At 35.3% G+C, this 13,198-nt stretch overlaps 1 protein-coding gene across 1 annotated transcript; it reads left to right on the top strand.

Moving 5' to 3' along the window:
* The first annotated feature begins 6,723 nt into the window (after positions 1–6,723).
* Positions 6,724–9,347, top strand: LOC113344243 (terpene synthase 10-like). The gene is made up of 7 exons (XM_026588252.1): positions 6,724–6,947; positions 7,046–7,307; positions 7,417–7,798; positions 7,904–8,122; positions 8,202–8,340; positions 8,438–8,686; positions 8,789–9,347. The coding sequence occupies exons 1-7, from the start codon at positions 6,732–6,734 to the stop codon at positions 9,125–9,127; spliced, it is 1,806 nt and encodes a 601-aa protein (XP_026444037.1). The 5' UTR covers positions 6,724–6,731; the 3' UTR covers positions 9,128–9,347.
* Positions 9,348–13,198: the final 3,851 nt, after the last annotated feature.

The following is a 13,198-nucleotide window of genomic DNA, read 5'->3' as shown; positions in this document are numbered from 1 at the left end:
AGTCTTAAACAAGCTCCCCGTGCTTAGTTTTCGAAACTCACCAATCACTTATTGCATCTTGGGTTTAAAGCCTCGATTGCTGACAGTTCCTTGTTTGTACTGCTGTCTGCATCTTACACTATATATTTCTTGGTGTATGTTGATGATATTATAGTCACAGGGTCGGATCCAACTATGATTTCCAAGCTCATTAAAGATCTTGGTAAAGCCTTTGCTATAAAAGACATGGGTGATTTGTCTTTCTTTTTGGGAGTTGAGGTTCTCAGGCATGGATCAGATATTGTTTTAACTCAGCGCAAATATGTTACTGATCTTCTATGTCGAACCAAGTTGGATGGCGTTAAACCAGTGACTACACCATTAGCCTCAAATGTCAAGATTCAGAAACTTGTCTCAGAAAAGTTTGCAGATCCAACATTGTATCGCAGTGTTGTTGGGGCACTTCAATATTTACATTTGACACAGCCAGACATTTCAGTTGCAGTTAATAAAGTTTGTCAATATATGCATGAGCCGTTTATGGAGCATTGGGAGATGGTGAAGAGGATCATTCGTTATCTGAAGCATACCATCGACTATGGTTTACATCTGAAATCGTATAGGGACTTCTCTTTACATGCGTATTCTGATTCGGACTGGGCAGGCAGTTTAGATGACCGTAGGTCTCCAAGTGGATATTATGTATTCTTTGGTGGGAATTTAATTTCTTGGAGTGCCAAAAAGCAAAAGACTGTCTCTAAGTCTAGCACAGAGGCTGAGTATAGGGGAGTTGCGATTGCTCCTTCTGAGGTAATGTGGATTCAGTCGTTACTAAAGGAGCTTGGTATTGATAAAACCACTCCAACGTTGTGGTGTGATAATCTTGGTGCGACGTATCTCATTGCAAACCCTGTTTTTCATGCACGTACTAAACACATAGAGAACGACTATCATTTTGTGTGGGAACGAGTGGCTGAAAAGAAGTTACGGGTGCGTTTCATATGTTCTAAAGACCAACTGGCTGATATATTTACGAAGGGGCTCTCTTCTCCAAGGTTTCACTACATTCGGAACAAGTTGCACATTCGTCAACTCAAGTACAACTTGAGGGGAGGTGTTAAGCATACTACAGAGAGTCTTCCTCAAGACTCTCTGCTCAGTTAGTCAGTTAGTAAGCTCTAGTCTATAGGCTAGTTAGTCGTTCCTTTTGTTAGCTATAAACCCGGTCTCAAAGTCAGTAACAATATTATGTTTTATCAAAACTCAATAACCTTATCTCTTTGTATAAATAAGAGTTCAATCTCCACAAGATTTGTGTGGAAGATATTCACCAAAATCTGTTTCCTAAGTTGACTTATCTGATGAATCGCCTCCAAAAATTCATGTTACATATTCCATAATCTTATTCTTACCGTACATGCTTGAGGAGATTAGATCAAGTGTTTAATGGTTGTCAATTAGGCTGTAAATTAGGATTTACTACTGTGCATCTGATGGACAATCTACACGTTTATTATGAGCTTGCACTGCAAAAACACATCCTTGCTTTCTTTTGCTTCTTTCAGGATACCTTTTTTCAATATTTCCTTCGGTGATGAAGGTCGGGCCTTTAGTGAAAGGATAAGAGTTTTAGGGTATTTATTACATTTAGTAGAGTTCGCCATGAAAGGACTGCAACTTCACAAAGGAATGATTTGAGTGTTCAGGGTCATGGTGCAATCTCTTCAAAAATATATGGAAAAGTAGTTAAAGACACTACAAATCAATCAGAACATCAAAAAAAAACTTTTGACCTTTCATCTGTGGCTTTTTATTTAGATGTTTTCCGTGTTCGTGCTTACATTGTTAAAATTCCAGTAGCTCTTTTCATTGGGTTCTAATTCCAGCAGGTTTTTTTTGGTTTTTTTGGGTTTACTACCTAAATTTGGGAGAAACTCATTATGAATGTATGTAAATATGTATTTTGACAATTTAATTCTAATTCTAATTCATATGTTGTTTGTTTTTTTTTATCAAACATGCTCAGAATTTTTTACATCTTATATTGTTGTTAAGTTTTTTAGAAAAGAAAACATACAATCTCGATCGATGTATTACGTCATTACAACATGACTGATGGGGCACACCCCATGTGGAATTTTTATACGTCAGCTCATCAGGGACTCTACCGTTAACAGTTCTGGTTTTATAAGTAATCTGTTACTGTTTGGCAGTCGAGTTCTCAAATCTAGAGTGGGTATATTTTTTTTAATTCTTTTACAAAGCTGCATTACTGGCATCCTGAGCAATCCGAAACAAAGATATGATGAAAGTGTTATATGTATATAAGGCTATCAACCGGATTCATTTATGCTATAAATTTTTAATCTGTACGAACGATCAAGAGAGAGGAGAGCACAAACGAAAGCAATAAAACAATTACATTGATAATCAGTTTGATGTACAATTCTTCATGGCTCAATAGCCTACTTATAGTCTCACAAACTTGACTATGACTCAAAGTACTTTCCTAATAAAATCAAACTCTAAGTAAAGCACATTCTAGAAACACAAAGAAACTCTAAACATTGTAAAACTCTAAACATAACAACCGACACAACTTGCTTCTCAAGTTAGCTCCAACTTCCAAATATCGCACAGTGTGTCAACAACGTATGTTGATCCAACTTGACTGCATCAACTGCAACAGTTGATCCACTTGGACTGGATCAAAATCATATGTTGATCCACGAACCAAATCACCATATCTTGGTTTAACTTCCAACATCCTCCCTTAAACCAAGATATCATTCGACGAGAATTCCATAAACTTCTTCTTCCATTGATCGACGTTTGCACGTCCTTGTGTTTTCTCATTTTCCATTCCTCTTCTTCCATTGATAAATGTTAACACGTTCTTGTCGTTTCTCATTCCATAATTCCTACATCATTATCAAACTCAAGGGAGAATATTTACCTTTGCATATTTTTGATTAAATGCCAAGGGAGAATAAACAAACAAGAGAGAAACGTTGTGCATTTACCTCACATAAAGGTGCTTAAAAAGTTGGTCAAGAGAGTAGGATGTGCATTCGTGGTCGCACGCTCGAATCTTGCTTCCCACTTCTTTTTTACCGAATATATAATCGCTGGAAGAGCGAAGATAATAACATTAGTTATGAATTGTTTCCTCTTTTCACAAACAAGAGGTAGTACAGATGGTAAAGGGCGAAGTTAGTGAGTTCACTGTTGCCCGTTGAAATCCCAACACACGCGTATTTTTTAATTTGAGGAGCTAAGAGAGAAGATGAGATAAAGGTGTGCGGTCTTTGATTATTTTGCACATAAGAGAGTTAGCACAGTTGGTCAGTGCGGTACAATGCAAGTACCAGGTCGCGAGATCAATTCTTGCCTCTCACATTTGTTTTTGCTATGCGACATTTATACATTTCAAGAAAGCGACATTATCTTGTTCAAGGGAGACAGGTTTGCACAAGCAAATCATATACTTCATGCAATGTATTTCTCGCGCGAGATTGACAACAACAGCAAATCACATGAAAGCTAGTACCACTTTTCTTGAACATTTTACTTACAACAAATAAAATATTTTTGATTTGGTTTACTACAATGTGATACAATCGCACAATTACAAAGATTTGAGAAAAATCTAGCATATATCAATTTTAATATTTTTCTTGAATATTTTCTTTGCTTCAAATGATATGGTATTTCACATGGAGAGTAGTAAGGGGTTAAATAAGACCTCTTCAACAGGCTAGTAAGACCTTTACAAAGGTTGCATAAGACCTCATTAGGATCATTTCCATGGGATGTATTTATCAAATGAAACGAAACAAGTCATACAACGAAAATCAAAACAAATAAAACGCTTTGAAATTGCACATAAACGAATTTAAAAAAAAATGTTGAATACTAATCTAAATTCTTATTTGCATTACAACACAATATGGAGGAAAGAACATGGAGCAATAGTTTCGCACTCAAAGACGGATACTTCTTATATTTCGAGGATTAGTACTTCTTATACTTCTTCAAGGATACTTCATACTTCGCATACTTCAATAAATGATACTTCATTCATACTTCTCAAAGCTTTGGAACTTCACAAAAGAATAGAGGCAAGTACGTACTTTTCAAGTCCAATATTCATTCGCTCGTACCTTCAACAAAAAAGATCAAAGACTACCCCAATATCACACATCTCGCTCCGACAATTACAACAAAGCGGATTTTTTCTTATAAATCGCTCTTCAAGCAATATTCAAAAAAAAAGAGGCAAAATGTAGGGCTAAAATATCGCATACTTCATTAACATGCGAAGTGATCTTCTTAAAAGAAGGCGAGTGCCTTCGCATACAACTTATCCCAAATGGCGAACCATATGATGTCACTTACTCACGAGTAAAGCGTGAAGAGTCATGAGAAGATAGAAAACACGTGAGAGAAACACCAATGTGAGCGTGCGACATTGACGCACGTCAGATCCGAAAATAAGGGCTTTATTAGCTGTCATCCACTATGTAAACACCTATATAAAGAGAAAGGCAGGACAGAGAAGAGACACATTTTGTAATCTAGAGGAGAGATGTATTATTATTTTCATCTTCTCTTTCATCCTTCATCACGAAAACTAGATCTAGAGCTCTACCAAAAACTCATTAATGGAGATTCTAAATGTAATACTTATGTAATTCAAACAATCATAGTGAAGAACCATGGATGTAGATCACGTTGAAAGAACCATATAAAAATCCTTATGTCCATTTACAATTTTAGCACTCTTATCATCATTTTCATGTTCAATATGTTTAGATCTATAGAAACTATTAAGGGGTGTTAGTTGTGGGATTTCCTGCAACTACAATTCTGATAAGTCTACCGAGGGATGTAGGTTCAGACTGGGATATTGATTATGAACCGGAAATTGGTCTTATTATTGATATACGGGTGGTTGGTAATGTTACAATCCCAGTCTCTCAGAAAGGAGAAATCAAAATCCCGACTTTCTCGGATTTCTTCAAAGGAGGTGGCTCAAAAGAGGATGAAGAAGAAGTTGCTAAGAACTCTAGAGTTACAAAGAAAGTAATTTGTTTTCTTGCCATTCAATGTTATGAACTTCTCCTGTTATAACATTGGTTATCTTTAAGGATGATTATCATTTACAACATTGTTAAAACCAAAGCAGTAAAAATGGAAATTGCTTCAATTTCTATGAGAATAAAATTGGAATTAACAATGTTCCGAATAATCACAATGTTGATGATTGAACTCTTTCACTAATTGAAGAAATAGAGTCACTAGTTTAGGAGATAAATCATTTCTAAGTTTTACTAGTTATCATATATAAGGACATAATTATAAAAAGATACTTCAACATAGCCCCTTTCCTCCTTGACTTAAAAGTTGGGCAAACTACAAATAAGTCAATTAATCTTGGACGGAGGACAGCTAGGAGGGCCAAAACCATTCTTCTAAGGGACAAGATATTTATGCAGTACTAAGACCCACTGCCAATTACCTGTGGACAAGAATTGTGGAGGACGGAATGCTACTTCTTTCCTAAGAAATGACCAAACATGAGGAAAACAAGTGACATGATTCACATCTTCGTTGTAGGGATGGGGACCTGTAAGAACCATAAAAATCTTTGATTTTCTCTTGCAGGCCAATACTTCGTTAGCATTCACTACTCGTTTAAAACGATATAAAACGTACCATTGAGAATAATCATGGTATTCAGCTTTTATTATAACAGGCTTCAACAAACTGGAAGAATGAAACCAAATATTGCGAATAATTATGCCATATACACTTTTACACATCTCAAGTGAATTCACAAATCAATATATATATATATATATATATAGTAGCAGCGGCCTCCTACAGAGTAAAACCAAGAATTAGTCCTCTGTTAAGAAATAACGTTGGCATGATTCAGTTTGAACAAGGGATCCTGGCGTGATTCTTTAGGCATTTAACCGTCCAAATAATAGAAACACACTGTTAAAATGACTGCCTGACCATAGTGAAGAAGACCAAACACTAAACAGTTAAGTGGTCCACTTAAGATCCACGCGGAAAGAGAAAAGATTGTGTAGTGTTCACTAACCAACCAGTCGAATCTTTTACCGCATCGTCAGGTCCATCACCAGTACTGCAAGTTCTTTCCTACGTCTCTATGATCAAACATGAGGAAAGTAAGTGACATGACTAGCATGTTTATCTTCTATACGTTTGTCTGAATTTAGTAATCTATCTGTACTTTTTTTTTTTTTTTTAAATGACTCTTCAAAGTTCAATTTTCTTGATAAGCGTTTAAATTGTGTGGACAACCAAGAATGAGAAAAATAATTGCTTTTTCCTAAAATAATTGATACGCAAGCCACTTCCATGCTGCATGTTCCCCGAAAACACTAGTCATGGCTCAAAATTGGTGGTGTATACGTTTTCTCCTAATTTGTGACAGAATCCGACTTGCTTCCAGAATAATTACATGAGACCCATATAGGTTACTTTGTGACCTACAAAGGTTATCACATCCGGAAGTGGATTATAACACAGTAAACATGCACCTCTAAGGCGTTAAATTTCAGATCCACAAAGGCATAACAGATTAACAACACATTTAGCATGCACCACGAGCAAGTACCTGTAGCGAGGGCACATGTAAAATGACTAGATTAGTAAGTACATATATACTAAGATATTTGCGTTGAACATTGTCACCAACTAATAGCAAGATCACTGCAATGTCTCATATTACTAAGTTTCCGTTCCAAAATTCTTCTTCTTCTTCATATTCGCTATCATCTCCTTTCAACTCCACCCGGACAATCCCATCACCGACCCTATTGCTTGTTAACACTAAATGCCCTGCACGATCAGAAGCATACCAACACTTTCAATACCGACCTACGATTTGGGATTATAAGCATTTTGTTGAATCACCCATGACTAACTACTCGGTGATAATTGAGTTCATTATCCAGTTAAGTAATTAGTTCTATCAATATTTCTTATACTACGCTAATTAGTTTCGTGTGTTTATTGTATGTATATGCAGGTAAAGCCAGACACTGAATTACGGGTGAAGAAGATAGAAAAACAAGTGAAGGGCATGCTTAAGAAGGTAGTGAAACCTATGGAAAAAGTTGAATTGATCCATATTATTCTAAGTCTCGGAATGAGTAACCTTTTTGAGAAAGAAATCCACGCAATCCTGGAGAACATGTACCATGACAATGCCCATAGGACCAAAGATAACTTATATGCAACTTCTCTCAGATTTAGGATTCTTAGGCATTATGGTTTTTATGAATCCCAAGGTAAGGAAATAAAGCATTTTCCCCATTATTTTGCTGGCCGTTAAATTATTCTTAAAGCTTGTTTTGCTGTTACTTTTGCCGAATAACAAATTGATATTGTGAGTGGCAGATATTTTTGATGAATTCAGATATGCCAAAGGTGGGTTCAAGGAATCAATTATAGAAGATACGAGGGGAATGTTAAGTTTATTTGAAGCGGCACATCTGCTTTTGGAAGGCGAAAGTATCCTAAGTGAGGCTATCTTCCTCACAAGAAAACATCTATTAAACAATGGACGCAACAACGACACTATTAATGTTAACCTAGCTAAACAAGTTCAACGCTCTTTGGAGACCCCAGTTCATTGGAGGGTTCAAAGATTAGAAACTAGATTTTTCATTGATGCATATGAGGATCAAAAAGATATGAATCCTCTTCTTCTGGAACTAGCTAAATTAAATTTCAACATGGTACAGGCTCAACACAAAATGGAACTCAGGCATATATCAAGGTGCATTTTTATTTTACATGTATAATTGGGTGCATATGTGATCCAAAAATTGCAGTGTTTTAATTTACGAATTACTATTTGTGCTAATATGTCATTCTTGTTCAGCTGGTGGATTGATATGGGGATTGCAAAGAAATTGAATTTTGCAAGAGACCGATTAGTTGAGTGCTTCCTAACAAATATTGGGATTTGTTGGGAGCCAAGATATGAACCTTGCAGGGTATGGCTCACCAAAATTCTAAGTTTTGCTTTAGTAATCGATGACATCTATGATGTTTATGGATCATTAGAAGAACTTGAATTATTTACCGATGTTATTGAGAGGTATAACTAGATGTACTCAATTTTCCTACTAGTTAAAGAAGAAACTTCTATGATGCTAAGTCAAAAAATTTACTTGAAGGTGGGATTGCGAAGCGGCGGAAAAATTGCCATATTACATGAAGACATGTTTCTTAGCTGTCTACAACACCGTCAATGAAATGGCTTTCGACATACTGAATGAGCAACAATTTGACATCTTGCCGCACTTGACCAAATTGGTAAATGTGATATTTATTGTTTGTTTGTTTGTCCTTTTTTGCATTGTTTACCTCTTTTAAAGCATTTGCCAATGATTTTTGGTACTCGTTCATTTAGTTGGCCAATTCGGTGAAGGCAATGTTAACGGAAGCTAAATGGTGTCATAAAGGATACCTACCAACTTTTGTGGAATATCAGCACAATGGCTCAGTTTCATCTTTCGGATATGTTTTTCTAATGGTTGCGTATTTCACGACGAACCAAAATATCAACGATGGTGTATTACATGCCTTGGAAAATAATCATCCTCTTCTCTACTCTTCATGTTTGTTGTGTCGACTTTCAAATGATCTGGCAACCTCATCGGTAAATCCTCAGTGTCTTTGGAAAAAAATTCAAACATTATTACTGTGAGCATAATTTATAAAAAAACTGAATGGCTCTGTCTTTGCTGAAACATGTATACAGGCGGAGATAAAAAGAGGTGAATTTGCATCATCCATATACTGTTATATGCAAGAAAAAAACATCTCGGAAGTGGATGCCCGTGAACATGTAAAAGGCCTATTCATAGTAACATGGAAAGACATGAACCGGTTCCTGTTTGATTCATCTCCATTTGATCGTTCATTCGTCAACTTGGTACTAAATTTTGCAAGAACATCTTTGTTTATGTACCAATATGGAGATGGACTTGGAGTAGAACATTCAAAGAGTATAGAGCATGTTTTGTCTTTGATAGTTAACCCAATTCACATTGAAGATCATCCTTCCCCCAAAAGTCATTTCAAATCCTCCGTGTATTAAGCTGTTTTCTTGCGTGTGCATGTACCGCTTATAAATCGAGAGTTACCGAGAAAGACCAACTATTTTTAAAATTCCGCGAAAAGATTGTTGATGATATATATAAGAGTATAAAATATTAAGGCCGCTGCTTCGTATAGCAGGGCAGTTAAAAATCAAGAAATTTGCATCTTGGGTAATGTAACAACAAAAGCTCTCCGGCACCAATTAAAAGATCACGATTTTAGGCCTATTCCACTGTGTGCTTGTTGAAATTTGACGCACTCCTTGTATTTTACAATCACTACAACAAAACTTATGAAATCAAAACTGCACCCAAATCAATTCGTATCGAGGATCCAGTACAACAAAAATAACGAGCAAGGGATTAATCTTCTGATTATTGTAATATTTACCTTCATTTTTGTATTAACATCAGTAGAAATGTGTTCTCAGTTTGTGTCCATTTGAAGAATATAGACTGCACACCATATACTTCATGAAAGTAGCAGTTTGAAGTAACATACTTGGAACCAAAAGTACGGACAATCATATCATAAAAAATTTCAGAAACATGTGGAAGTACTTAGGATCCTCTCAATCATTTTCCTTCGATACAACATGATTATGTGAAGTTTTAACCTCAAAGTTAATACTCCCTCCGTCCTAGTCTATTTGCAAAAATTGAGTTTTTTTTAAATAAAAGTGTACAAAAAAATTACTGTATTTTTCACTAAAATTATCTAATTATCAAGGAAGAAATAAAAACTAGGATACAAAAACTTATATATTAAACAAGTGATTTGAAAGATTGATGGTGCATGTGAAAGTAATTTGAATTTATTTCAAGTTTTTGTAAAATCCTATTTTGACAAGTAAACTAAGACGGAGGGAGTATTAGATATTCCAGACGCACGGTCAATAACTTTCTGATAATCAATTACAGCAGATAGCATTAAGTAGGCGGAGTTCAAAGGAGTTTTGACATCAAGGCATAATGATCGTTTGGAAGTAATTCGTTCTTCAGTGGATGCATTCAGTCAAAACTCGTTGGAATGCCACCTACTAAATGTTATTTACTACAATTGGATTATCAGAAAGTTTTTAAGTATCTAGAAGATCAGGATACTAACTTTAGGGTGGAAGCTTCATGTAATTGGAAGTATGCTGAAGAGTTGTATATGTTTCTGTAATATTTTTATGATATGACTGTCCATATTTCTGGTTCCAAGTATGTTACTTCAAACTCTTAGTAAGTATAAAGTATGCAGTATATTCTTGAAATGGTCACAAAGTGACATCACATTCTTACAAAAATGAAGGTGAAATTTGAGAAATATTGCATCATTTAGAAGATCAATTTTTTGCTTATTATTGTTGTTCTACTGGATACTTGATATAGATTGATTTGGATGGAGTTTTTCTTTCAGAAGTTTCTATTATAGTCGTAAAGTGGTAACACTAATCAATGATGTCAAGAATTTCTTAGAGATGTTACTTTGTTATTACTCTCAGAATTTTACAACTAGTTAAAGATGTTCAAAAAGACAAGTTTCATTATTGCTCCAGGTGAACCAAACCTTATCTTTTCTGAGTCCCATGAGGATCGGGACAATTTCCTACAACAAAAAAGAAGTGTATGTACGAAATCTTAATTGAATATGTATGTTGAAGTCAATCTTGGGAAGATGAATACCGACTTGGTGGAAAGAACACGCTGGTATATATCATTTTCTTGCATGCACGACTCGTGATATATTGGTTACTCCAGTATCAAGTGTTACTTCAGAATCTGCATTCTGCAATGGAGAACGCGTTCTTGATCGTTTTCGAAGCTCTTTACCACCGAAAAATTACTAAATATTCGATTTATTCCCAGGTTGGCTTAAAAATCAATCAAAATACAGTGTGGAGGAGATTGAAGAGATGGAACTAGCTGAATTCATAGGTGGAGTCCAGGGGTGTTGGTGTTCTTCTAGCTTGGAAAGAAATACAAATGGTTTTTATAGGTGTATTAGTTATATCAATTATGAAACCTCATGTTAGTATTAGTTTCTTATTGGGATGAAATAATTAATGAATAATCAGTTATTAGGATAAATGAACAAAAAGTACATAAAATTGGCCAAAAATATCAAAAGCAAGAATTCCTGGGTGAAATAGATTTCTAGGTTTAAATACTGTTTATATAGCCAAAAATCAGAAACATACTGTTTAAATAACCAATTTGGTTATTTCACCCAGAATATTTTTTATGAATTAATTGGAACAGACCAATATGTCCCTATCTTCTTCAAATGTTTACTTGGTTGGAGAAGAACAGAGTAATCTGCAAAAAAAAACAGAGTACATCAGAAAAAAAAATAATTAATTGCTCTGTTTTTACGAATCAATTGTAGGCAAAACAGAATACGTAAAACAGAGCAAAAAAACAGAGTACGTAAAAGAGAGTAAAAAACAGAGTATGTAAAACAGAGTAAAAAATAAGCAACAGAGTACAACAAAAAAAAACGGAGTACAACAAAACAGAGGTCTGTTACGTCATCAGTCGGAAACTGTGTTGCTCAACTTACGTGGTCCATTAAGTACGACTGCACAAATTCGAGACGTACACAGCAAACATCGCAGAATCGTTCTGGATCCTCTGTCCGAAATTTTCCATGCAACAGACTCCTTCTTTTAGAACATTCATCGCAAAATATCCCTGCAAAAAACCTACAATTATGCTCAGACACATAAGATTATGAAATATCACACAACAAAACATACATGAGGGACTAGAAATGTCAGGAGGCCATTCCAGTGGCACGACTTCAAGAATTTCCTGTTTTTTGCCAAAATCTGCTTGAGTAAGTGTTTCAGCCATCTTCTTCCAAGCCTGCTCAAGAATATGTCATTATAAGCCATGAAATGGTGCATCGGTGAATATCGCCAGAAGCAAGATCTTTAAAATTCCCTTGCGCCACTAGCAACATTTCAAGTACCACATCCCATATGGTTAACTACTTATCCTTCCCCCCACACTGACTCCAACCCATGTCCTTTCAGGGATGTATCCACCAACAGTACCATAACATTCATGACCACTTACCATCATGGGTAGAACTGATACAGGTATCCAGGCTCCAATTTCTTCGTATAGAGGTGGTTCATAGCAAAAGTATCTACCTTTCTTCTTAGGTTCAGAATCTGAGCTTATCTCAAGGTCTACATCTATGGAAACATCAGAAGTTTCTGGCTCATTCATTCTAGGGTATCCACGGATCATAATAGGTCTATAGTCTTTACTGGATCATAAAACCAGTTTCATCCTAGTTTAAACATGGGCGAAACCAAATTCCACCAAACATAAAACTGGATGAAACCAGTTTCATCTGAGTTTAAAAATGAGTGAAACTAAACTCAACCCAATCTAACACACAATGAAACCAATTTCATCCTATATTTGACATAGGTGAAGCTAAATTCAAGCCAACGTAACATTAGATGAAACTATTATCATCCTAGTTTAAACATGGGTGAAAACAAATTCAATCCAATGTTGAATTAGATGAAAGTGGTTTCATCCTGGTTCAAACATGGATGAAAAAAAAATTCTATTCAATCTAAGAAAGGATGAAATTGGTTTCCTCCTATTTTAAACTTGTACGGAAAAAAATTTCAATTTAACTCAATTTAAAACGGGATGAAACCAGTTTCATCCTAGTGTAAATGTGGATGGAACCAAATTCAGTTTCATCCTAATCATTGGAATTAGGTACACCAACATATCACATATTAAACTTGGATGAAAGTAGTTTCATCCGAGTTTAAACCTGCTGAAACTGCAGATTAAACCTGGATGAAACCAATTTCATCCTATTTTATGGTAACATAGTTCACCAATAACAACTCAATACAACTTCACGGCATACACACCAATTTCACAACAAATTTCAGGTTTACAAAAACTTTGACCAGATTTAATAGAACTTAAATGTATGAGAAGATTAGAGTGAAATTAAGAAGCAGATGAAACCAATTTGAAAATCATAAAAAAATAAATCAAAGAGAACCTAAAATTAATAGATAGAAATGGTAATTACTCTGTTTGTG

The sequence above is a fragment of the Papaver somniferum genome, unplaced genomic scaffold (assembly GCF_003573695.1).
Source record: "Papaver somniferum cultivar HN1 unplaced genomic scaffold, ASM357369v1 unplaced-scaffold_75, whole genome shotgun sequence".
NCBI classification, from domain to species: domain Eukaryota; kingdom Viridiplantae; phylum Streptophyta; class Magnoliopsida; order Ranunculales; family Papaveraceae; genus Papaver; species Papaver somniferum.
Note: the sequence above shows the minus strand (reverse complement) of the source record. Positions and strands in the feature narration are given on the sequence as shown.

Bases quoted from the DNA above. Each gene is read 5' to 3' on its own strand.
- LOC113344243 (XM_026588252.1), top strand. From the start codon at position 6,732: ATGTCTCATATTACTAAGTTTCCGTTCCAAAATTCTTCTTCTTCTTCA. The intron at 6,948-7,045 runs GTGATAATTGAG...ATGTATATGCAG, and splicing joins CACCCATGACTAACTACTCG to GTAAAGCCAGACACTGAATT. The intron at 7,799-7,903 runs GTGCATTTTTAT...ATTCTTGTTCAG, and splicing joins GAACTCAGGCATATATCAAG to CTGGTGGATTGATATGGGGA.